At 40.6% G+C, this 22,090-nt stretch overlaps 1 protein-coding gene across 14 annotated transcripts in view; it reads left to right on the top strand.

Annotated features, from left to right (window-relative positions):
* The window catches only part of CSNK1G1 (casein kinase 1 gamma 1), a 211,031-nt gene that overhangs the window by 134,768 nt on the left and 54,173 nt on the right, over positions 1 to 22,090 (top strand). For all 14 annotated transcript variants that reach the window (XR_649202.3, XR_649206.3, XR_649204.3 and 11 more), the window contains exon 5: positions 21,467 to 21,618. Coding sequence is in view for 11 of the 14 variants with exons in the window: in XM_009210369.2 (XP_009208633.1) it covers positions 21,467 to 21,618 (152 nt within the window). In the remaining 3 variants the exon portion in view is untranslated. The remainder of the gene's footprint in view (positions 1 to 21,466; positions 21,619 to 22,090) is intronic.

Below are 22,090 nucleotides of genomic sequence, written 5' to 3' on the forward strand. Positions count from 1 at the left end.
TGTGAACAAGGAACATGCCTCAACTTAGTTGTCCCCTAGGAGTGCTTAAGGAACTTAGAAGAAACCTTTTGATCTTCATTTGGGTAGAAAGTTTACATAACCTGGGAAGAAAGAATGAAATAGTGAACTTGGCAAAAGAGAGTAAAATTTGGATCTTTTCTTGCCATGTATAAATTTTTCAGAGATCTCTCTGCCAGAGGTATTATATATATTCCTAAATTCAGGGAAAAGTTATTTTGTCTTCCTGTTTTATTTGTACAAATTTTGAGGATACATGTGCAATTTTGTTACATGCATATATTGCACAGTGGTCAAGTCAGGGTTTTTAGGGTATTCATCACCCAAATAACATACATTGTGTACCCACCAACCAATTTCTCATCTTCCTTCCGCCTCCCACCCCCTCACCATTCCAAGTTTCCATTCTCTATAATTCCACTCTCAACATCCATGTAAACATATTTACATGGATTTTTTAGCACTCACTTATGAGTGAGATCATACGGTATTTGTCTTTTTGTGCCTGGTTTGTTTTAACTTAGGTTCTATCCTTGTTGCTACAAATGACAGGATCTCACACTTTTTGTGGCTGGATAGTACTCTATTGTACATGTATACCACATTTTCTTTATCCATTCATCCATTGATGGACACTTAGGTTAATTCCGTATCTTTGCTGTTGTGCATAGTGCTGTGAAAAATACATGAGTACAGATATCTTTTTGATATATTGATTTATTTTCCTTTGAGTAGATACCCAGTACTGGGATTGCTAGATCCAATAGTAGTTCTATTTTTAGTTCTTTGGAAAATCTCCATATTGTCTTCCATAGAGACTGTACTAATTTACATTCCCACCAACAGTGTAAAAGAGTTCCCGGCCGGGCGCGGTGGCTCAAGCCTGTAATCCCAGCACTTTGGGAGGCCGAGGCGGGCGGATCACGAGGTCAGGAGATCGAGACCATCGTGGTGAACACGGTGAAACCCCGTCTTTACTAAAAAATACAAAAAACTAGCCGGGCGAGGTGGCAGGCGCCTGTAGTCCCAGCTACTCGAGAGGCTGAGGCCGGAGAATGGCCGGAACCCGGGAGGCGGAGCTTGCAGTGAGCCGAGATCTGGCCACTGCACTCCAGCCTGGGTGACAGAGCGAGACTCTGTCTCAAAAAAAAAAAAAAAGAGTTCGCTTTCTCTGCATCCTTGCTAACATCTGTTATTTTCTTAATTTAATAGTAGCTGTTCTGACTGCAGTAAGATGATATGTCATTGTGGTTTTGATTTGCATTTCTTTAATGAGTACTAATGTTGAACATTTTTTAATAACCTCTTGACCATGTGTGTCTTCTTTTGAAAAATGTCTATTAATGTTCTTTTCCCACTTTTAAATGGGATTATTTGTGGCAGCTTTTGTTATTTTAGTTCCTTGTATATTCTGGTTATTAGTCCCCTGTCAGATGGATAGTTGCAGTTATTTTCTCCCATTCAACAGGTTATCTCCTCTACCTGTTGATTATTTCTTTTGCTGTGGAAAAGTATGAATGGATAGCCTTGCAATTACATTTTGAGGACTGAAGATTTAGACATTGTCATCTCCAATTCTAGATAGTGTGAATAAGTGGAGATAACCATGAATTGAAGTGAGAAAAAGTTTAGCTCAAGTTTTCCTCACTGTTTTGTTTTCTTTTCTTTTTTTTTTTTTCTTTTTTTTTTTGAGATGGAGTCTTGCTCCGTTGCCCAGGCTGGAGTGTGGTGGCGCGATCTCAGCTCACTGCCATCTCTGCCTCCCAGGTTCAAGCGATTCTCCTGCCTCAGCCTCCCGAGTAGTTGGCATTACAGGCGTGTGCCACCACACCCAGCTAATTTTGTTGACATAACATATTTCCAGGACCATGTTAGCTGTTTACCTGTTTTCTACCTGTTACTTTCCCTGTGGATAGAGTCTGTACCTTATTTATCTTTTTTATCTTTCTTCCCTTAACTGTCTAGTGTACATGGTATTTAAGAAATGTTTGATATTTCTTAAATACATGGTATTATTAAGAAGTGTTTGATATACCATCTTGTACATGGTATTTAAGAAATGTTTGATATACAGAAAATAAATATATACAATACAAATGAGTTCAATGTTTGAATCTTTCTCAGTCATCTCTCTTGGAGTTGCACAATCATTACCAAATATGTTCTCATTAACACAGTCCTTAAGTTACCGTCCACTCAGGAGTTTAACTTCTACCTTGCAGGGAAGATAATCCAGAACCCCCTTTCCTTTACCCAAAAACTTTTTGTGGCTTTTTAAAATTTTAGACTCTTTCTGCTTCTGCTATATTTCTACAGAAGAGATTTAATCTACATATATTTTGTTGATTTATAAAGCCCAATGAGGCTTTTTTCCTTTTCAGTGTCCTTGGAAATACTGAGGCATCACTCTGGTTTGCCATGATTTCTCAGACACCCATTTTGGGGATGAAATTTCATTTTACTGATACATGTGTTAAATTGCCATAAAACATTTTATCTCACGTTTGGATGCTTTTCAAGTTATCTATTGTTTGAAGCAAGCCAATAAAAAATGTTGGTTTAAGAGGAGGTAGAGCAGTTATATATGTTCTTAGTCAACACTGTTTTGATTGCAAATAACAGCATCTATTTAAATTAGCTTAAACTCAAAAAGAGGATTTACTGGAAGACCAGCAGGATATGTCATGAAACCAAGAAAGGAAATATACAGGCCTATCTAGGGATTAGAACAAAGCACTTGGAGAATCTCTAGGAACCAGGACAACTACTCTTGGTCCCTGGCTTTCTTTTCAACTCTTCCTGTCTCTGACACTTTTTTTGACCCTCCTTCTGCTTAGGGCTGTAAAATCTCTTGCCTCAGCTTGCGTCTACCAGCATCATTTTCTCTACATTACCAGCCTTCTCTGCTTCTTATATTTTGCGGGAAAAGGCCTCCTGCACAGCCCTTCTCCTCAATTTAAGCCCTAGCAGAGATTGAGTAGAGCCCATATGTCACAACTGCAAATTCCTGAGAAAAAGACTGGCTGACCCATCTTGGGTCAGCTTTTCAATCCTGGTCCAGGTAGCTTACTTGTGGGTACAGAACCACTTGGGCCCCACCACTCAAGAGAGAGCAGATTCTCTAAGAATGAGGTTTAAGAGCTGGAAGAAAAATAATTGACAATACAACAAGGAAAGGGAGAGCTTATAGACCATGCTTTTCTTTCTCTTCTTGTAACACTTGCTAAATAGCAAGCCATTTTGCCTTGAGATATTTTAACATCTTGAGATTGTCACAGTAGGGAGTAGAAACTGAGAGCTAGTGTGTGGTCCTGGCATAGGACAATGGGTACTCCCGGAAAGAGAACTACACCTTTCGCAATGTATTGTACTCACCACCTTTTGTGGGAAAATAATCATTTTGGGAGAAAAACCTGCTTTAAGCCTCTGTTAAGAAAGACAGCCCCTCTTATACTTTGAGGGGGTCTGGAATGATGAGTTGAGGTTTAAAGCAATATCTACCTAACTTTTACGCCCTGAGGACCTGCTCCTCTCTGTGTGAGTGGCCTATTTGATATAAGTAAATATTAGGGCAACAGCAGCCTAATTTTATTTTATTTTATATTTTATTTTTTATAATATTTTATATTTATTTTAACAACCTCATGTTAAAAACAAAAAGTTAACAATCCTATTCACTGGGTAAAGGGTGAGGTGGGTGTTTGAAAATATCTGAGCAGCACTAATGTCACAGTCGTTCCTCTTAGGGAGCAGAACTTAAATATAAAAGTGTGCCTGATTTGGTGGGTTAGTAGCAAGAACCTGATCAGCATATGAAAAGCAGCTCTGGCCGGGCGCGGTGGCTCAAGCCTGTAATCCCAGCACTTTGGGAGGCTGAGGCGGGTGGATCACGAGGTCAGGAGATCGAGACCATCCTGGCTGACATGGTGAAACCCCGTCTCTACTAAAAATACAAAAAACTAGCCGGGCGTGGTGGCGGGCGCCTGTAGTCCCAGCTACTTGGAGGCTGAGGCGGGAGAATGGCGTGAACCCGGGAGGTGGAGCTTGCAGTGAGCCGAGATCGCGCCACAGCACTCCAGCCTGGGCGACAGAGCGAGACTCCATCTCAAAAAAAAAAAAAATGAAAAGCAGCTCTATCTTATGGAACAAATGTCAGATGAGGAAAAGTGTGGTGTGGTTGTCTTTTCCTTTGAGAGAGGAAGCGGGAGGGAGAAAGAGATTTCAAATCTACCTACATTGTCAGGAAATATTTTAAAAGGATATTTAAACGCTTCCATTGATGTTGCATCTTAAGTCTAGTCTGTGGCAAATGCTTAATTCTGTGAAGAAAAAAATAGGAAGAGTTGTTTCATTTACTGGGCTTGGAAAGGTATAATTCACATACTCAGTACTAAAAATTTCTAGTCTTAAATGGAACTTAAATAGTGATACTATGAATTTCCATCTCTTCTTCCAAGGGTGAAATATCAGGACCTTAGCCTTTAGCTACACTAGTTTGCAAAAAACAAGAACAAAACCCTGATATTTCTGATGCCCGACTTCTGGACCAGGACAAATTCTCCAGTTGTGTGTCCTTTTTAATTTCCGTAAAGTTTTAGGACATTTCTGATACTATGGCTAACAGTGTACCCTACTGTGTGATGAAATATAAGCAAGAGATATTCATATACAATGCTGTAAGAGACTTGCTTATCTGTTAGAGCCAGACCTCCTGTGGTCCTTCCCTGCCCCCTTGAAATTCTCAAATAGCTCTAAATCACCTGAGCTACACAGAGTAATTGCCTTTAATTACATTTACAAAATTTTAGAGAATTTTGCACTGGGGAAGGGGAAATGTAAAAAAAAAAAAGGGTGGGGGGAGAGATTCTGTCCTTTTCCCTCCTGCAAAAGAAAAACACTTCTATTTTACACATTCTGGACCAATAATTTCCTTAATTGCAAATAGACTGTTGTGAGTTTATTATAGAAATTGTTTGACTTCATACATCCCACAGTAACACAAAGTACTGACACCTTTTCAGTGCATCGTTTTGCAAAGTGCAGAACTGCTTGAGGTTATTTGCTTGGTGTGAAGGTAGAATTACCTTCACATTACCTTCACTTTAGCTACTTAGATTTTGTTTTATTTTAAAGGGCTTCATGAAAAATAGAAGGTAAGGTTCTAGAAATACACCCATGTAACTTACATATAAGTGAACTGGACTGAAGAGTTGTGATTAGTTACAGGGAATCGATATAGTGCTTATGCAGGCAGAGGTTTGAAAAAGGTGGATCACTAAAAGCTGTCAGTGGGAGCTTGCTTGGAAATAGACACAGACCCTGAAGGTTCTGGTGCTATTTTCTCCCTTTAATTCTAGGTCATATTTTGACATTTTTTGGGTCTTTACTCATATCTCTCTTACTGTATACCTGTATGTTTCTCTTCCATCTGTATTCTCAAAGCCATTTTTCTGGCATTGAGTAGGGCTTTTAGTGGCTGCCCTTAGAGAATGCTTGTTAAGGAGGTCAAAGAAAAGGAAGTCTAAGTCTAAAATAAGGACTAGAAGTAAGCTCGGTGACCCCCAAAGGACTGACCAGAGCCGTTAGTCACTCTTCCTCCTAGCTCATAGTATGTCAAGGTTAATCATTTAGAAGGGAGTTAACATTTAGCATTCCCAAAGCTGTGGAGTACTGTGGAAAGAAGAAGGTGAGTCATTGAAGACAATTATTCCTATGATTATGAGAAGGCAGAAGTATGTATCTACTGTCTTATATTAAAACTTAACTAGTTCCTTTCCAGTATCTGTCAGTGTCATTGGTAAGAAAACATTTCCTTAAGTTCTATTAACAAACTATTTAAAGATAGATAACTCCGTGTGCCTACTATCATAATAGTAATCTAGTTGCTAGCTAAGCCCTTTTATATTTGTAGAATATAAGTAATTTTAAGTGTGCTTGGAACAAAAGCCAATAAAAAGATCAATTTTTAACATTTGTGACCAATTATATTGTCATTTTCTTTCTACAAAAATAATTTATATTCCACCCACTAAAAGAAGAGTTTGTCAGCTCTGCACAATTCTGCATTCTTGTGCTTTCAGCAGTCTAACACACTTTTAACATTTTTCTGCATTGTCCGTTCTTTATACTTCATACTGCCTTAAGGCCAGCCTGTAGGTAATCTCTTCTACATTAGTGATAATGCAAGGAGATGACATTTTCACTAACAAAACACTACACATCACTGTGTTTATAGCTAGCACTATGCTGGGTAATTTGAGGGCCAAAGAATTACGAATAAGATGATCTCTGTCCTTCAGGACAGTAGAGTGTCATTGGATGGAAAATGTAATATTTACTGAGCTTACAGTATGTTCATGGTGGGACAGTAAGGTTAATGGTATTACAATAATGGTAAGTAACTGTAACACAAGCTAAAACAGTAGAACGTTATACATATATTTTAAGATACATATAAAATGAGGAAGTTCTGAAAGAAAAAAAATGGTTTCTAATTTTGGGAAAGAGAAAAGGTTTTATAGCGAGAGTGGCATGTATGGGGCTGAGCTTTAAAAATGGACTATGATTTATTTGGACATATAAAAATGGAAGAGTAAGGAAAGCTTTCCAAGTACAAAAAATAAACCAAGGCCCAGAGGCTGCTATGTCTCTGTTCATGCATTTATTAAAGAGATATTCTTTAGCATCCCACTTGGGTTAAGTACTATTCTAAGCTAAGTCTTAGGGATACAATAGTGAACAAAACAGGCACAGCTCCTTATATGTATTATATATATATACACACACACACATATACGTGTATATATATAAAAGAGCAAGACCTCATCTCCAAATACACACACACACACACACACACACACATATATATATCTATTTGGAGATGAGGTCTTGCTCTATCACCTAGGCTGAAGTGCAGTGGTGTCGTCACAGCTCACTGCAGCCTCAACCTCCTGGGCTCAAGAGATTCTCCCACCCCAGCTTCCTGAGTAGCTGGGACCATAGGCATGCATCACATGCCCAACTGATTTTTTATTTTTTGTAAACATGGGGTCTCCCTATGTTGCCCAGGCTAGTCTCAAACTTTTGGCCTCAAGCAGTCCTCCTGCCTCAGCCTCCCAAAGTGCTGAGATTACAGGTGTGAGCCACCGTGCCCAGGCTTAATTAATATTCTAAAAGGAGTATTATTTATTTTTTTGAGACAGATTCTCGCTCTGTCACCCAGGCTGGAGTGCAGTGGCGCGATCTCGGCTCTTTGCAAGCTCTACCTCCTAGGTTCACGCCATTCTCCTGCCTCAGCCTCCCAAGTAGTTGGGACTACAGGCACCCGCCACCATGCCCTGCTAATTTTTTTGTATGAGACTGGGTTTCACCGTGTTAGCCAGGATGGTCTTGATCTTCTGACCTTGTGATCCACCTGCCTCGGCCTCCCAAAGTGCTGGGATTACAGGTGTAAGCCACTGTGCCCAGCTGCCATTTTATTTTTAAATACCCCCACAGACCTGAGTACTCAAGTAATGGGGACTGTAGTGCTAAATTTTGAAAATAGGCCCAGGCCTAGAGTCAGAATAGGGACCAAAGAAGATTTAGAACTCTGGCAGTTTGGGGAGGGTGAGGTGGGGAGAACTGCTCGAGCCCAGGACTTCAAGACCAACCTGGGCAACCTAGTGGGACTCTGTCTCAACAAAAAATTAAAAATTAGCTAGGGGTGGTGTCACACATCTGTAAGTCCCAGCCACTTGGGAGGCTGAGGTGGGAATATTGCTTGAGCCTGGAAAGTCAAGGCTGCTGAGAGCCATGATCTGTGCCACTGCACTCTAGCCTGGGTAATAGAGTGAGACCCTGATTTAAAAAAACAACAACCCAAACTGGCAATTTGGCACATTATGCTAAAATGTTAACTATGCAAGCATTTGACTCAGCATTTCCTCTTTAAGAAATTAACATTCAAGATATGTTTATGGGGCCAGGCATGGTGGCTCACACCTATAATCCCAGCACTTTGGGAAGCTGAGGAGGGCAGATCACCTGAGGTGAAACATGGTGAAACCCTGTCTCTACTAAAAATACAAAAATTAGCCAGGCATGGTGGCGCATGCCTGTAATCCCAGCTACTCCAGAGGCTGAGACATGAGAATTGCTTGAACCCGGAAGGCGGAAGTTGCAGTGAGCCGAGATCACACCACTGCACTCCAGCCTGGGCCAGAGAGTGAGACTCTGTCTTAAAAAAAAAAAAAAAAGATACATTTACAAACATGCCCAAAAGCGCAGGCATAAGGATGGATTTTTTTTTTTTTTTTTTTGTAGTATTGCATGCCTATTTGTCTAGATGCTTTTATTTGCAAAGAGTAGAATCCCAGTTCAAGCTCACTTAAGAGAGGGAGAGGAGAATTTCTTGGCTCACAGAACTGAGAAGTCAAAAGCATTCTCAATTCAAGCCATCCAGATACAGGACTAATAATGTCCTTGGTCCATAGGTATGTGATACATTTACCTCTCTTTTTTTCTCACCTCTTCTTTCTCTGCATTAGCTTCATTCTCAAATAGGCTTTCTCCATGTGCTGGTCCCTGGCAACTCCAGGCTGAACTGCTTTCAGTTTAGCAATCAGGGAGAGAGACAGAAGGAGAAAGAGTACTCCTCCTTCTCTCTAGTTCCACAAAAGTCCTAGAGTTGACTCTTGTTACATGAGAGACATGGCACCCATTCCTGAGCCAGTTTTCCTAGGCAGGCAGATAGAGTATTCTGATTAACTGAGCTTGTTGCATCCTCGGGATGGCGATGGGAAATGGGTTGGGCCCACTTTAACCACATGAAGTAACACTGGGGAAATGCTGCTTCCCTATTGTAAGAGTAAGGTGATGTTATCAGAAGGAACAAAAGGATGCAGACCAGGCAAAAGCAATAGCTGTTCACTATAATATATATTTCTAATTAACACATGGAAATAGCATAAATGCCCATCAGTAGGGGGAAAGTTAAAGATATGATACATGGTGGAATACTATTATACTATTATACTACTATTAATATGTAGCTATTAAAATGAATAAGGTAGGTCCATATGTTGATAAGAAAAAGTATCCACTCTGTAGTATTTTTCTTTTTCTTCTTTTTTTTTTTGAGACAGAGTCACTCTGTCACCCAGGCTGGCGTACAGTGGTGTCATCTCAGCTCACTGCAACCACTGCCTCTGAAGCTCAAGTGATCCTCTCGTCTTAGCCTCCCAAGTAGCTGGGACCACAGACATGCACCACCACACCTGACTAATTTTTTATAGTTGTGGTAGAGACAGGGGTTTCACCATGTTGCCTAGGCTGATGTTGAACTTCTGAGCACAAGCAATCCACCTGCCTTGGCCTCCCAGAGTGTTGGGATTATGGGCATGCGCCACCATGTCTGGCCCACACTATAGTATTAAATTAAAAATGAAGTTTCAGTACACTATTCTTAATCATGTGCCTTTGTGGTTATGAATACTTTTTCTTTTTCTTTTCTTTTTGAGATGGAGTCTTGCTCTGTTGCCAGGCTGGAGTGCAGTGGCACGATCTCAGCTCACTGTAACCTCCGCCTCCCGGGTTAAAGTTATTCCCCTGCCTCAGCCTCCCAAGTAATTGGGAATACAGGCGTGCGCCACCATGCCCAGCTGATTTTTTGTATTTTAGTAAAGACGGGGTTTCACCAGGATGGTGTCGATCTCCTGACCTTGTGATCCACCTTCCTTGGCCTCCCAAAGTGCTGGGATTACAGACGTGAGCCACTGTGCCTGGCTGTGAATACCTTTTCTTTATATGCTTTTTACTGCTTTTGGTTTGCTGTTATGTTTGATTGTCTAAAAATGGGTAATATAGATATCCATGCTGTATCTGTCTATTTATCACTTTTATAATTTAAAAAAGTAATGCCCCAGGTGACTCCTGTTCCACACCAGGGATTGGAATTGACAAGGCTTGAGAACCGCAGACAGGTGGACAGGAAAGGTGAAAAGATAGTGTTTGTGGAGCTGATTTTAAAATAATGGGAGAGAGGGCAAGAACATGTCTTAAAAATAAGGGAAGCCAAAGGGATGGGTAGGACAAATCAAGCTGCCTGTGGAGCATAGTGGGGGATTTATATACTGGAAAGGTGATAAAGAACTGCTGGAAAAAAATAAAATGTTAACCAAAAGGGCAGAACATGCGGTTTGGAAGAGTTGGGTTGGAGAGCATGGAGAATAATTTTGGCAACAACATAGATGAAAAAGAACATTAGAGTAAGAGAATGCAGATATCTTAGTGTAGAGAAGAGAATAGTGAATCTGGAATTGAAAGATTTGGTTATATTATTTGGGAACCTAGGAAAGTTCACACAATATTTCTTGGGGTTTTTATTTCATCTGTAAAATGGGGTCTTTAGTACTTGCCCTGTTTTTCCTCACAGGATGACCGTGAGATTCAAGTGTGGTAGGAAAAGGCTACTTAGATGAAGAAAAGACTGTGTATTTCCAAGTTAAACGGGACCAAAATAAAGAATTTGTTTACAAATTGAGAGGGAGAAAATAAGGATAGGAAGAAGTTACTGGACTTCCTTTCATATTAGATGATGTAGATGACTAATTTTTTTGGTCATTTAATCTGTTTGGATGGGCAGGTGCTGTTTTGAGAGAGAAGACATTTGTTTGTGTGTAGTTTTCAGTGCTGTTAACTGAAATAAGTAATTCTGCATAGTTGCTTACCTATATATGGGAACAGCAAGATAAACTGTAGATAACCGTTTATAGTCATCATGAAAGATTTAAAATACACGGAAGTCAATGTAGAAATGTTGCAACTCTGAATTTACTTGGAGTATTCATACTTGTGGCTTGTGCAACAGAACTGTCTTTTAAAAGTATTCCCATGAAAGGTAAGCAAGAACTCAGAAAAATCAATTGTGTTAGTATTCCCTGCACATTTTAAATCCAATGAATTTGCTTTGCTCTGTATGTATTGTGTGTATTTCAGCATTTTGAGGAAAGCATTAGGCATTCCAAATGGAAAACTCAAGTGCCATCGCATTGAGTTGTAGTTATTAATTTACTTAGTACTTATTTTAACCATATCTACCATATGCTTGGACCAGTGCTAGGTGCTGACATACAAAAAAATTAACACACAGTAGTTGCTGCTTTCAAATAGCCTACCGTTAGTAGGGAACACAGACACATGGATAAAGAAAGTGTAATGGGAGCGGGGCAGGATTGTCAGGAAGGGGATAACTGTACTTTGCGTAACCTTGTTTTTTCCTTTTCATTCCTTTTAGATGCTTGCTGGAACCTTCTTGACTTTTTAGTTGTTAATTGTTCAGGTGTGTTTTAAGAAGAATCAGGTGTCTTAAGTTTTGAGGCAGAGTTTGAAATTCAATAGATATTCCATCTTTGTGTTTTAAATCGCAGAACTACAGTACTAAGGAAGGTGGAAAAATGGCAAATACTGGGTTTTTTAATCTCATGAATTTACCGAGTAAAGTTAGTGTGTTAGTAACTCAGCAGAGCTGAGTTCGTTCGTTCGTTCTTTTCTTTTCTTTCCTTCTCTTTTCTTTCTTTCTTTCTTTTTCTTTTTTTTTTTTTTTGACAGTCTTGTTCTGTTGCCAGGCTGGAGTGCAGTGGTGCGATCTTGGCTCACTGCAGCCTCCACCTCCTGGGTTCAAGTGATTCCCCTGCCTCAGCCTCCCTAGTCTGGGACTACAGGCGTGCACCACCACACCCAGCTAATTTTTTGTATTTTAGTAGAGACGGGGTTTCTCCATGTTGGCCAAGATGGTCTTGATCTCCTGACCTCATGATCCACCCACCTTGGCCTCCCAAAGTGCTGGGATTACAGGCATGAGCCACTGCACCCAGCCGAGTTAGTCTTTTTGGAAAGAGAAAGGACTTTACTCCTTTGCTCCCACCGCACCTCCAATACACAACACACTTTTACCTGTTTTTATCTTGGGCCAGGCACAGTGACTTACGTGCCCAGCACTTTGGGTGGCCAAGGTGTTACCAGATGGAAAGTCTCGACTGTGAGTTGTCAAAGTTCTTGGTGCCTTGAGCAAAGAATTGAACAATGGAAGGCGAAGGCATAGATTTATTGAAGTGAAAGTACACTCCACAGAGGGAGTGGGCTTGAGCATGTGGCTCAAGAGCCCTGGTAGTAATGTTCCTTGAGGTTTTTATTGATTTAAAAGAGTATGGTAGGTCAGGCGCGGTGACTCACGCCTGTAATCCCAGCACTTCAGGAGGCTGAGGCAGGTGGATCACCTGAGGTCAGGAGTTTGAGATCAGCCTGGGCAACATGGTGAAACCCCAACTCTACTAAAAATACAAAAATTACCTGGGTGTGGTGTTAGGCACCTGTAATCCCAGCTACTTGGGAGACTGAGGCAGGAGAATCACTTGAACCCAGGAGGCAGAGGTTGCAGTGAGCCAAGATCACACCATTGCACTCCATCCTGGGCAACAAGAGTGAAACTCTGACTCAACAACAACAAAAGAGCATGGTAACACGCCTAAGTACCTTTAGAGGCTTCTCATAGGTTATGCCCTGTGGAAATGAAGGATTTTGCCCCAGACCAGTCAGAAGCAAGATTCTTCCCAGGACCAATCAGAGGCATCTCACCTATGGCATATATGCAGATGAAGGTCCCAGAATGGACCCAAACCAGACATTCCCATTCCTGGCACAGGGGAGGGGAAGTTTGGAGAGGGATGAGCCTTTGGCCCCTTATAACTTGGTTGTGGACAGGTGGGGTTTTTGTCTTAGTCCATTCCAAGAAAGCAGCCATAGGTAGGCCTTAGGTTTACTGTTTTCAGACCCTATTCTCCTGCCTCAGAGGCATGCGGACCACTTGAGGCCAGGAGTTTGAGACCAGACTGGCTAACGTGGTGAAACCCCAGGTCTACTAAAAATGCAAAAATTAGCCAGGCATGGTGGCGCATGCCTGTAATCCCAGCTACTCGGGTGGCTGAGGCAAGAGAATCACTTGAACCCAGGAGGTAGAGGTTGCAGTGACCCAAAATTGCACCACTGTACTCTGGCCTGGGCTACAGAGCAAGATTCTGTCTCCAAAAAATAAAATAAAATAAAAATGTGTGTAGAGGAAATCTGTCCTGTCTTGGGCTTTCTTTTCTGACTCCTTTTGAGTAAATAAAATGTTAAGCCTGCTTTAAGGCTCAAGGCCTTCATAATTATGTGTATGTAATAGAGACACTGTTAAAGCTCAATGTCTGTGGCTCAGAAATGTGAAATTCTTCCTCTTCTTTTGCCTTTCCTCACTGCCCCTTCCCCTGCCATACAAATTTGAGTTCGTGCTAGCAGCAGCCTATGTTTGGCAGTATTCCAGTTCCCAGGAGGCGTTTAAACAAGATGATTGTAAAACATTTTTCATTATAGGACAAAGTAATCCTGTTTTCTTAATTCTGGGCCTAGCTGTTTTTGTTATTAAACCAGCATTTTGAGTAAATTCATATGTTTAACTGGTTCATGTTGCAAAGAGACATTTTTCAGAGCCAGGGACATGAGAGGGATTGTTCTTTTTTAAAAAAGAAATACTACGTGTTGTCTCCTATCTTTGTAATAATGCATTGTTTTTATGGATTTACTCTCTGAGTTTTAAAGGCTATGTTTCCATTTTTCCCTTTCACTGCTTACAATGGAATATCATCTCGTTTATCTGCCTATTTCTGATTTCTTGCTAAGGGTACATGTTTAAGATTATTTTCTTTAATGATAATTGCCCATGTATTATTATAATAATTGCCTGATCCCTCAGAAACATTACAGAGCATTTAGTAGTTGTGCTAGAAACTATTCCCATTGATGGGGCTGAGAAGATAATTAATTTAATTTGGGAAAAAAATTATTCTATTTTCTTTAAACATTAAATAATAAACTATATAAACAAAGCAAAAGAATGGACTTGCCAAGGTCATTGTCCTTCAAAGTTAGGTAATTTAGTTTTTAAAAAAGAATGAAAGACTAATTATTAGGGTAGACTAATAATAGGATCAAATTACCAAAACCTTTGAGGTGGTTCTATTTCAGTTCTCAACCTGATGTGCCTTTTATAATATCTCTACTTAGAGTAGTTACTGTTCATAATGTGTTATGGATTGTTTTCAGATAACAGCTTGGATTATAAAAGAAGCCATTATCCTTGATTTGGTATATTTAACTCAAGTTAAACTTAGTACAGACTGAAAATTAGCTCTAGTGTTCTACATTCATTCCCTATTCTGTGCAGCTTGGTATATGTGTGAGCCATATGTCCGGCAGGGTTTATAACATCATGTTATTGATGATGAAAAGGCTGTTTCATAGTACTGAGGAAAATATACAAGATAACATATGTACTATGTATATATAACCTTGCAGTTTTGGTTTATAAGAGATTTAACCTGTAGTTAAAGGAAATATAATGAAATCTATTGGAAATCTTTCAGAAAAGGAAAATTCAGTAGTCACTTCTTTAGTTTCCAGGTTTCTGTGCAGTTTACCAATTTAGGAGGGGGAGACCTCATTAGCGCATTATTCCCAGAGCAGATGAGAGATTATAAAACTATTAATACTTTAGTTTCCAGTATACCATTGATCAAAGAATCCAGCACATATCTTGCCTGAGTCTCCCATTTCCTTTCCATTCCCTCATAATTATTTATAGAAAGTATCTTTTTACTGCATGTGTACCTTATGTTGCACTTAAGGATCTGCCCTTCCCCAGTCTCATTAAAGGATTTCATAGCATAATGTTGATTAATTAAAAATGTCTTAAGCAGTGGATTAGAGATAGCTCTGCGAAAGAAGAATGAAATATACAGGATTTTTTTTTTTTTTCATTTAAATGCAGCCCAGCTGATACACCATTACTGTGTGGTAATCTCTGATCAAAGAGACAGACTTTCCTAGTGTGCCTGTGTTTGTCTTTTACCACCAGCACAGACCACTTTATGGGCAGTCATGCGAAGAAACAGGCTCAGAGTAGAACTTGCATGGGGAGCTTTCTGTACACATAGTTCTAATAAATTACGGCTACATCTCCCAAAGAAACTTTTATGCTCAAAGGTATATTTTCTGTAAGAAAATAACTAAGAAACTTTAAACAGAGAAATCTTTTTAACTTGCCTTAAAATTCTTTCCTTCGAAAGGATTGAGTCTAGTTGTTTTGATCTGAAATAACTTCTGAAAGAGGCCTGTCACTGTATTCTGAATCCTTATGATATATTAATCATAAAACAAAGTATACCCTTTATTTCTACTCTCTAGATATAGTGTTTTTCAGCTGTGGTTACATATCAGAATCACTTGTGGAGCAATGTTTGCTTCCACTCCTAGAAATTCTGACTCAGTAGGTAGGAGGTGAAGTCACTGCATCTCATTTTGGGTATTTTTTTTTTTTAAGTTTTAAAGATATTTCTGATGGATACACTTCCATTTGAGTTTCACTATCAGCTTATGTTTGAATTGGTGCCACACGTTATTTCATAAAATATGGAGGTGAGTTTCATTCATAGTAGTTCTGTGGCTTTACAGAGAGGAACCCAGAAGGTAGCTAGAAGGAAATCCTGGCCATAATAAGAATTTGGATTTTGAAAGGAACCAGTCTAAGCCCCCTCTTCTTCTTCTTCTTCTTCTTTTTTTTTTTTTTGGTTGTTGTTTTTCTTTATTTCTTCTAAAGAAAAAAAAAAAACGGGATACATGTGCAGAACGTGCAGGTTTGTTACATAGGTACACGTGTGCCATGGTGGTTTGCTGCACCTATTGACCCATCCTCTAAGTTCCCTCCCCCTACTCCGCATCCATCAACAGGCTCTGGTATGTGTTGTTCCCCTCTCTGTGTCCACGTGTTCTCAGTGTTCAACTCCCACTTATGAGTGAGAACATGTGGTGTTTGGTTTTCTGTTCCTGTGTTAGTTTGCTGAGGATGATGGCTTCCAGCTTCATCCATGTCCCTGTAAAGGACATGATCTCATTCCTTTTTATGGCTGCATAGTATTCCATGGTATATATGTACCACATTTTCTTTATCCAGTCTATCATTGATGCACATTTGGGTTGGTTCCATGTCTTTGATATTGTAAATAGTGCTGCAATAAACATACATGTGCATATCTCTTTATAGTAGAATGATTTATATTCCTTTGGGTATATACTCAGTAATGGGATTGCTGGGTCAAATGGTATTTCTGGTTCTAGATCTTTAAGGAATCACCATACTGTCTTCCACAATGGTTGAACTAATTTACATGCCTACCAACAATGTAAAAGCATTCCTATTTCTCCACAGCCTTGCCAGCATCTGTTGTTTCCTGACTTTTTAATAATCACCATTCTGACTGGCGTTGAGATGGTATCTCATTGTGTAAACCCCTTCCTCTTTACAGATGAATTAGCTAACCTAGAGAGGCTACGGAATGTGCCAGAGTTGAAAGCAGAAGCAAATACTAGATCTAAGAGTCTTGAGCTCTTTCTATACTAGTATCTCGGACCTTGATCCTAGACTTGAGCTCTTTCTACACTAGGATTTCGGACCTTGATCCTCCCCTAGAAATGCTTCAAAGCCACTCAGTGGTCTAGAAGTTGCTTTGAGCATCCCAAAGCCTGCCAGTGTGTTGTGAGGTCTCAGGGTACTTAATAAAAGCAATAATGCAGCAAGCAGGAACTCTTAATTCTTCAAAGTTCCTAGGTGGGAGTAATGGGTGACATCATAGTTAGAAATTACAGATATTACTCAGAATCCTTTTGTGACTTCGTTGTAAACATGAAAACTTCTGGCTAAAGATAATCTAGATTTGATACTAAAGATTATTGAGAACAAGATCAGTTGTCTCATTTAAACTGAACCTTAAGTATTGGCAACAAGTGTAGGAAATTATGCCAATATTATATTTCTAAGCAAGCCTGACTTTTAGCTTTTACTTTAAAAAGAGGATATTATGCCCAGATTTGCAATTTAGCCAACAAATGGAGTAATGTGTTTATTAATTAGGATTAGAGTTGGCTGCTTTTTAAAAATCCAAATACAAGTAGCTCAGTCAAGGTAGAGATTGATTTTTCTTTTTGATAAAAAACATCCAGAGGGAAGAAAAGTCCAACATTGGCATGGTTACTCCACAGCCATCAGGGACTTAGATTCTTCTCTTTTTTGCTCATCTATTCTTGGCACTACTTTACATCCTCAAGATGTCTAGTGATTCTAGATGGCTTCTGGACCTTTAGAAGGTCACATCTTTCACCTTTCATTCTAGCCATCTCTCTTGAAAGAATTTTTAGAATTATACACTCAGTGGCCAGGCGCAGTGGCTGATGCCTATAATCCCAGCACTTTGGGAGGCCAAGGTGGGCAGATCACTTGAGGCCAGGAGTTGGAGACCAGCCTGGCCAACATGGTGAAATCTCATCTCTACCAAAAACTAAAAAAAAAAAAAAAAAAAATTAGCCCTAGTCCGTAGTCCCAGCTACTCAGAAGACTGAGGCAAGACTAAAACTAAAAAAAAAAAAAAAAAAAATTAGCCGAGTCTGTAGTGCCAGCTACTCAGGAGGCTGAGGCAAGAGAATGGCTTGAACCCAGGAGGCGGAGGTTGCAGTAAGCTGAGATCATGCTACTGCACTCCAGCCTGGGCAGCAGAGCAAGACTCTGAATAAAAAAAAAAAAAAAAAAGAATTATACACTCATTTCTCCTTCCATCTCATTGGTCTTTCCTAATCGTCAAGGGCGGCTGGAGTTATAACTGGGCAAGTTGCTATTTGCAACAATTAGAAGTTCTGGGCCAGGCGTGGTGGCTCATGCCTATAATAATAGCACTTTGGGAGGCCGAGTTGGGTGGGTCACTTGAGGTAAGGAGTTCAAGACCAGCCTGACCAACAAGATGAAACTTCGTCTTTACTAAAAATACAAAAATTATCCGGGCATGGTGGCAGGTGCCTGTAATCTCAGCTACTCGGGAGGCTGAGGCAGGAGAAGGGCTTGAACCCAGGAGGCGGAGGTTGCAGTAAGCTGAGATCACGCCACTGCATTCCGGCCTCAGCAAAAGAGCAAGAGACTCTCTCAAAAAAAAAAAAAAAAAAAAAAAGAAGTTATGTTATTTTAAAAGAAGGGGAGGCTGGGCGTGGTGGCTCACACCTGTAATCCCAGCACTTTGGGAGGCCAAGGCAGGCGGATCACGAAGTCAGGAGATGGAGACTATGCTGGCCAACATGGTGAAATCCCATCTCTACTAAAAATTTAAAAATTAGCTGGATGTGGTGGCATGTGCCTGTCAATCCCAGCTACTTGGGAGACTGAAGCGTGAGAATCACTTGAACTCAGGAGATGAAGGTTGCATTGAGCCGAGATCGTGCCACCGCACTCCAGCCTGGCAACCGAGCAAGCCTCTTGTCTCAAAAAAAAAAAAAGAAAGAAAAGAAAAAAAGAAGGGGAGAGGCATCCTTGTAATCTCACTTTGGGAGGTCAAAGCAGGAGGATCAGTTCAGCCCAGAGATTCAAGACCAGCCTGAACAACATAGTGGGAGCTCATCTCTGGAAAAAATTTTAAAAAACTAGCCCAATGTGGTGGCATGTGCCTGTACTCCCAGCTGTTTGGGAGTCTGAGGCAGGAGGATTTCTTGTCCCAGGAGGTCGAGGCTGCAGTGAGCCATGGTCACACCACTGCCCTCCAGCCTGGGTGACACAGTGAGACCCTGTCTCAAAAGAAAAAGGAGAGGGAGAGTGTATATGTGGATACTGGGCATGCAAACAGGCGCTGCCACAACCTGCTTTGAAGAATATAATATTTATATTAGGAAAATAACATTTTAGTGTCATCGAATCCTTATATAGGACATAAATTTAAAAGATCCCCAAACTGCATTTACCATGTGTCTGATTAATAAAAATCTCTAGGACAGTAAATCTCTAGGACAGAGTGTTCTGCTTTGGATGTCTCAGCAGGAGTCATTGGAAACAACTATTGAGTTTTGTATATTTTTAAAAAACTGAAAAATGACTTCTTCAGAACAACAGGGAAAAAAAGACTCTTTGGGGCCTGGCGTGGTGACTCACGCCTGTAATACCAGTACTTTGGGAGGCCGAGGCGGGTGGATCACCTGAGGTCAGGAGTTTGAGACCAGCCTGTCTCAAACAGGCTATCTCAAACAGGAAACGCTGTCTCTACTAAAAATACAAAAATTAGCTGGGCGTGGCGGTGTGCGCCTGTAATCCCAGCTACTCAGGAGGCTGAGGCAGGAGAATGGCTTGAACTCGGGAGGCGGAGGTTGCAATGAGTCGAGATGGTACAAGTGCATTCCAGCCTGGGCTACAGAGTGAAACTCCATCTCAAAAAAAAAAAAAAAAAAAAAAAAAGACACTTCAAATTAAATCCTTTTCTCTTTTGGAGATAGGAAGAATCAAGACAACCACAAAAACAATTGAACAGATATTTGTTGAAGTAGCAGGAGTAATGTATATTAGAGGATATAAGCTAGGAATAAACATATTTAAAGAAAATGTTCAAGTTGTTTAGGGCTTAGGCCACACATGGTAGCTTTCGCCTGTAATCCCAGCACTTTGGGAGGCTGAGGCGGACAGATCACTTGAGGTCGGGAATTCAAGACCAGCCTGGCCAACATGGCGAAACCCTGTCTCTCCAAAAGATACAAAAAAAAATTGCTGGACACCATGCCTGTAATCTCAGCTACTTGGGAGACTGAGGCGCGAGAATTGCTTGAACCCAGGAGGCAGAGGTTACAGTGGGCCAAGATTGCGCCACTGCACTTCAGCCTGGGTGACAGAATGAGACTCTGTCTCAAAAAAAAAAAAGTTGTTTAGGATTTGATGAATCAAGATAGACTAATACAATATATGAAATAGTTATTAATTCCAAATATGTGAGACCTATCCTTGAGAGAAGTATGTGTAAGATGTACATCTGCCTATATCCCACCCATAGAAATAAAAAGGGAATGGGGCCAGGCACAGTAGCTCATGCCTATAATTCCAGCACTTTGGGAGGCAAAGGAGGGAGGATTGCTTGAGCTTGGGAGTTGTTCAGGACCAACGTGGGTAACATAGTGAGACCCCATCTCTACAAAAAATCAAAAACTTAGTCTGGTGTGGTAAAGCAAGCCTACAGTCCCAGCTGCTACTTGGGAGTCTGAGCTGGGAAGATTGCGTTAGTCTGGGAGGCAGAGTTTGCAGTGAGCTGAGATCTCACCACTGCACTCCAGCCTAGGTGACATTGAGACCTTGTCTCAAGTTAAAACACTTAGAGGAAGAAGCAAACAATAATCTACAACATATACAACTGTAGACCACTATATACATAAATGTGTGAGATGGGAATGTTTCTGCTCTATGAAACCAGATAATTTTTTAAGTGTTCTGTAATCTTTTTTTTTTTTTTTTTGAGATGGAGTCTCGCTCTGTCACCCAGGCTGGAGTGCAGTGGCGCCATCTCAGCTCACTGCAACCTCTGCCTCCCGAGTTCAAACGATTCTCCTTCCTCAGCCTCCTGAGTAGCTGGGATTATAGGTGTGTGCCACCACGCCCAGCTAATTTTTGTATTTTCAGTAGAGACAGGATTTCACCATGTTGGCCAGGCTGGTCTCAAAACTCCTGACCACCTCGGCCTCCCAAGCCACCACGCCTGGCCTCTGTAATCTTATTTAATATCTACTATTCTCATGGTACCAGTTATATATTTAGTGAATGCCTCATATTTACGATGCACTTTATAAAGGAAATTTATTCACAATTTGCCACTTAGGTGAAAAAGTCTGGATTTTGGCTTCTTAATAGCTATGAATTTCAGATCTGGGGAAAACCCAGCCTTGTGTTTTTTCCCCCTTTTCCTTTCATCAGTACTTATCAGCAACCAAACACTAAGTTTTGGTTAGTTGACTTTTCTCCAGCTGATAGAAAACAAAAAACTATAGAGACTCCCTGTGAAAAGAGGGCCAGTTGTGCTGGCCCGGGGCCAGGCTGCATTCTCTGTGACCTTGCCTTTTCAATCTGAGTTCTCCATAGGGCAACAGTTCCAAATAACCCATGTGGCTATGGCAGTAAGCATAGGGAGTGCTCATGAACCAGCTAATGTAACAAGTTCTGTTAGCTGGCCTTTGAGCTCAGTGAGCCATCCTTTGAGCCTTTTACGATACTGCACTTTCAGGCATCCTTTTGGGAAGATCTAATGGATCAGGGACCATTCTCTATCTTATAGCAGTGGAAATGTTTTTGGCACTGTGGTATTAAATAACTACTCATTTGAACATATTATGCAATGACTTAGCCTTTCCCATCATTATTAGTTCCCATTGAAGCTGTTGTGCTCAATTTAAGTTTCCAGTAGGGACTATGAAAGAAAATGGAAATCTCACAAATTGTACCTTTAAATATATTTTGTTCAGTGCTAATACCGTTATCTCATATTTTGGCTTTTGTGTCTCCCACTATATACCCCCATTTCCCCTCTGCTTTCAGGTGAAGGTCTCCCACAGGTGTATTACTTTGGACCATGTGGGAAATATAATGCCATGGTGCTGGAGCTCCTTGGCCCTAGCTTGGAGGACTTGTTTGACCTCTGTGACCGAACATTTACTTTGAAGACGGTGTTAATGATAGCCATTCAGTTGGTAAGTTGGAATTGCTATTCTGGAAGAGAATAGGCTGGTTCCTCAGCCACATCCTTGTGGGCCTTTGGTGATTTACTAACCATAGCGACACATCAAGAATTAGTACTCACAGGCTTGATGGCATTCTGGGAAGCTGGCTGGGGCAAAAAGGGTAAATTCAGAGAAGTCATACTACATCTGCAATTTGCTCTATTTTAAGACTTTGCACCTTGGAGCAATGCTCTGCCCTTAACTGAAGAGGAAGTATATAATTTAGATTAGGGGAAAAGAGGATGATTAGATAGAGTTGTAAAAATGTGAATAATTTTTTTGATTTTGTTTTGTTTTGTTTTTGGTTTTTGAGACAGGGTCTCTGTCACCCAGGCTAGAGTGCAGTAGCATGATCATAGCTCACTGAAACCTCAAACTCCTAGGCTCAAACGATGCTCCTGCCTCAGCCTCAGCAGCAGCTAGAACTGCAGGTGCCATGCCA

The sequence above is a fragment of the Papio anubis genome, chromosome 7 (assembly GCF_008728515.1).
Source record: "Papio anubis isolate 15944 chromosome 7, Panubis1.0, whole genome shotgun sequence".
NCBI classification, from domain to species: Eukaryota; Metazoa; Chordata; class Mammalia; order Primates; family Cercopithecidae; genus Papio; species Papio anubis.